Here is a 4,672-nt window from a genome sequence, read left to right on the forward strand (position 1 = left end):
TCCGGTGATCTTATCAATTTGTTGCTTCTCTTAAATATATCTGTCAAATTCTCTTCCTCTTCTTGTCTCGGTCTTTTCTTCATCTCCTCGCTCCCCTCCTCCGTCCTCATCCACCGATCTAAATCCGTTAGCGATTGCGTTCTTTCCCTCTCTCCCCCCCTCAGTTTACTTACTGGTCCCCTTTCCATCTTCCGATTATCCATCTCTATATTCTTTCTCTATGCCTCTAGCCTCGCCGCGCCACCTACCCACGCCGCTCTCTTCCCGCCGCTCGCTCCTCCCTCTCCACCCTTCACCCCCTCCGCTCACGCTTATCGCCACCCGTCTACCGCACTCTTCTCACCTAACCTCACACTTTACCTCCAAGCCTCTCTACACAAAACCCCTCACAACGCCTCTCCTGCTCCACGCACCAAATTCCCTCCAATTATCTCGTTTCTCCTTCTATTCTACTTTCTCCTCCTATCCTCTCCTGCAAACCCTTTCGCCTCTTAAGACTAATAATCTTCTTATAAATAACGCTACGCACACTCACGCACCCACTCACTCTCGCGCTCCCTAACCAAGTCCGAGGCTTCAAAAATGAATAATAAAGAAATATCGAACACAAGTATCAGCACGTCAAAAGAAGTTAACAAAATCTCACGAGCACGTCGAGGCAGAGCTGATTCTTTAAATCGGAAATCGTCAAGCAATAATTATTCCCACCGACGTTCGAATTCAAGACATCAATCAAAATCAAGACTAAATTATCGAGAATTGGGAATTGATGAATGCTGTCTTCGTTGTGGAAAATTCAACCATAGATCTCAGCAGTGTCGTATAGACAGGAATCAATTGAAATGTAGTGCTTGCCAACGAAAAGGTCACGTCGAAAAGATTTGCATCAAAACATTACTTCAAAAGAAGAACAGAAGCCAACAAACAGCATCAAATTCAAAGCCGACTAATCAAATCGAAGACAGCCAAGATGACATCAATTATCTCAATATCAATAACGTTATTAATATTTTCGGGGAAGAACGAATAGAAAAAAATGATTCTAACAAATATTTTGTCAATGTTTTAATCGAAGGAAAAACTCAAAAATTCGAGGTCGATTCAGGAGCTGGATTAACGTTGCTGCCAGAATCAGCGTTTAAGAAATTAAAACTAAAAGCGGAAATGCAGAGAACAACGATTCAATTTAGATCTTATACTTCGGAAATATTTGCTCCACTTAGGTACATTCAAACTCAAGTCGAATACAAGAGGAAGAGATCAAATGAAACTGCATACATAGTGCCGGACAGATTTTCTCCAATACTAGGACGTGACTGGATTAGACATTTAAACATCGAACTCAAAGAAATCGACGGAATAACTGCAAATGTCACCAATCAAATAAATTCAATCGATTCACCGGGTATGATTAAAAGAATCGAAGAACGATATAAAAAAATATTTACACCGGAAGTAGGGGCTATTCCAAAATTCACTTGCTCCCTGAAACTACGACCGAATTGGAAACCCGTGTTTATCAAGGCAAGAGAAATACCTTATGCACTCAAGGAAAAAGTCGAACAAGAACTCATCGATCTGGAAGCAGGAGGAATAATAACGAAAATAGAATCAAGCGACTGGGGACCGCCGTTGGTTGTCATACCTAAACCGGATGGGAAGCTAAGGCTCTGTGTTGATTACAAGGTAGCTGTGAACCCTCAGCTCGAATCCGCTCATTATCCAATTCCGAAAATCGAAACAATTCTAAATAATCTTCGGAATTCAAAATATTTCTGTACGATCGATTTATACAAAGCATACTTACACGTTTTAATGGATGAAGAAAGCAAAAGGATACAAACGATTTCCACGCAGAGGGGAACCTATCTTGTCAATCGGCTGTCATTTGGTATCAAAACCGCTCCAAGCAAATTTCATCGAATTTTGGATCAAATCTTAGTCAAACTAGATGGTGTTATCACATATTTTGATGACATCATAATCCATGGAGAATCAATCAAACAGACGTACCAGCGATTAATTAATTGTCTTAACAAATTGGAAGAATATAATTTACATATTAATCGACAAAAATGTCATTTTTTTAAAGAAGAAATATCATATCTTGGATATGTCATCAGTCATAATAGAATATCGAAATGTCCAAAGAAAGTTGAAGCTATAACAGAAATAAATCGACCCGCAAATCCAGAAGAAGTGAAACGATTTCTCGGCATGGCTATGCACTACGCAAGATTCATACCCAATGCATCAACTATTACACACCCTCTACGATGTCTACTTCGGGAAAATACAACATTCAAATGGACAGCAGCCTGTGAAGCAGCTTTCATAAAATTAAAACAAGAAATTGCCAGCAACCGTGTCTTAATGCCATTCAATCCCGAATTACCTCTTACAGTAGCGTGCGATGCAAGCCCCACGGGAATTGCAGCTGTGCTTTCACATACTGTGAATGGAATAGAACGACCAATCGCCTTCGCATCAAGATCACTAACATCGGCAGAGCAGAACTACAGTCAGTTGGACAGAGAAGCACTAGCAATAGTCTTCGGCGTTGACAAATTTTTTATGTACACTTACGGAAAAAAATTCGACTTGATTACAGATAATCGACCTTTATCTCGCATTTTCAAACACGATGCAAATTTACCACCGATGACAGCAGCTCGTCTCCTAAGATATGCAACTTTTTTACAAAGTTTTAATTATGTCATAAAACACCGGAAAGCCGAGGAACATATACATATGGACTGTTTATCAAGAGCACCTTTAGCAACAACATCCGGGATGATTGAATCAACCTTTAATCAAGAAGTGGGGAAATTACGAGATCAGTCAATTAATCAGATTTCAACTATAATATTAAATCATCAAACACTAGTGACAGAAACAAGAAAAGACGTCGAACTTTCAAAGTTGAAAAATGATCTGCAAACTGGAAAAGTCGTCGACCCCAAGATTACAATCGAAGATGGCATAATATTCAAACGAAACAGAATCGTGATTCCGAAGAGTCTTCAACCAATTGTATTAGAAGAGTTACATCATACCCATATTGGGGTAGTAAAAATGAAGTAGCTAGCACGACGCTACGTGTACTGGAAACTAATCGATCGAAACATCGAACATTTGGTCAAATCGTGCGAACAATGTGCACTTGTAAAGAAAAGTCCACCAAAGACATCTTTCCACATATGGGACGAGCCTCAGGAAAACTTCGAAAGAATACACGTCGATTATGCCGGACCATACCAAGAACACTATTTTCTGGTAGTAGTCGATGCAAAATCAAAATGGATAGAAGTCAAACATTCGAAAAGTGCTCCATCGTCTGAATCAACCATACAAATGTTACAAGAAATTTTCAGTTTCCACGGATAGATATTCAGACTGCCACGAATTATAGTATCCGACAATGCCACTATCTTTCAGAGTGAGCATTTTAAAAAGTTCTGTAACAAACATGGAATCTTCCAAAAATTCACAGCACCGGGGCATCCTGCAACGAATGGACTGGCCGAGCGAACAATTCAAACATTAAAAATAAAATTAGCCGCCATGTCCAATGAGAAGTCACCCATAGCAACAAAATTAAACGAAATTCTATACCGGTATCGAGCAACTCCATTGTCTTGTGGGAAAACACCATCCGAACGCTACCTGGGAAGGAATCTTCGACTCAAATTGGACGCACTGAAACCATTCAAAGAACAGCATACCACCAACATGGTAGCAAAACCACGTGTCCAAAATCTAAGCGTGGGAGATCGTGTTCAAGCTAGATGGGTTGCAAATAATAAAGCAACTTGGCGATTTGGAACAATCATTAAGAAGTTTGGAAAACTACACTACTTAATTCGGCTAGATAGCGGATACACGCTTAAGAGACATATCGATCAGCTTCGACACTGCTATGTTGAAAAGAAGGAAGAAGAGACAACATCGAACGAAAAACCAAAGAAAACTGTAAGGTTTTCCGATAAAACAGAGTCTTGTCCAGACGAAACACAAGACAAAGACATTCAAGAGTCAAACGACAACATCCTATTAGACGGTGAACTCATACAAGATGACCCTGGGCCAAACATTAATAACAATACTCCGAATGAAGGCAATAGTTCGGCTGGAGAACAACCGTGCAGACAAGAAGAGCCAGGGCCTTCGCAGCAGGACGTGCGCAGATCGCAGAGAACCAGGAAAGTGCCGGAGCGATTCAAAGACTATTATCAATATTAAACTTAGTTTCATTTTTTGTGTGTGTTCAAATAATTCAATTCAAAGAATCTACTGTATTGTACTATTATTAACTTTTCAAATAAGCGTAAGAGAACTGTTGTGTCCATAGATGGCGCTTCGATTCGATGTGAACGTTTCAGTCATGTGGTATGCTCTCGCTCTTAAGTAGTAGTTCCCATGCATCTAGATTACTCTTAAAATAAAGATACCGCTATTCTCTTTGTAACCAAGAACTGTGATTAACGGATTTCCTACACCTCAAACAACATCGTAAGGACGCAATACATATATACAAGTATTTTTCCTATTTTATCGATAAATTGTCCCATATTTTATTTATTAATAGCTTTCAATAATCTAGTAACTGGCGCAAACAAGAACAGCGCATGCGCATCGAGTTGCCTAAAAATAACCAAAACTGAAGTTACTA

The 4,672-nt window shown here is 39.6% G+C and overlaps 2 protein-coding genes across 2 annotated transcripts; both read left to right on the forward strand.

Annotated features, from left to right (window-relative positions):
* Positions 1 to 582: 582 nt before the first annotated feature.
* LOC105451673 lies at positions 583 to 3,084 on the forward strand. Its single transcript, XM_011692274.1, has 2 exons — positions 583 to 1,686; positions 2,152 to 3,084. Exons 1-2 carry the CDS (start codon positions 583 to 585, stop codon positions 3,082 to 3,084), a joined length of 2,037 nt encoding a protein of 678 aa, XP_011690576.1.
* A 480-nt stretch (positions 3,085 to 3,564) lies between these two features.
* On the forward strand, positions 3,565 to 4,242 carry LOC105451674. The gene has a single exon (XM_011692275.1). The coding sequence runs from the start codon at positions 3,565 to 3,567 to the stop codon at positions 4,240 to 4,242; it is 678 nt and encodes a 225-aa protein (XP_011690577.1).
* The last annotated feature ends 430 nt before the right edge of the window (positions 4,243 to 4,672 follow it).

Source organism: Wasmannia auropunctata, unplaced genomic scaffold, assembly GCF_000956235.1.
Source record: "Wasmannia auropunctata unplaced genomic scaffold, wasmannia.A_1.0 LD336048.1, whole genome shotgun sequence".
Lineage (NCBI taxonomy): Eukaryota > Metazoa > Arthropoda > Insecta > Hymenoptera > Formicidae > Wasmannia > Wasmannia auropunctata.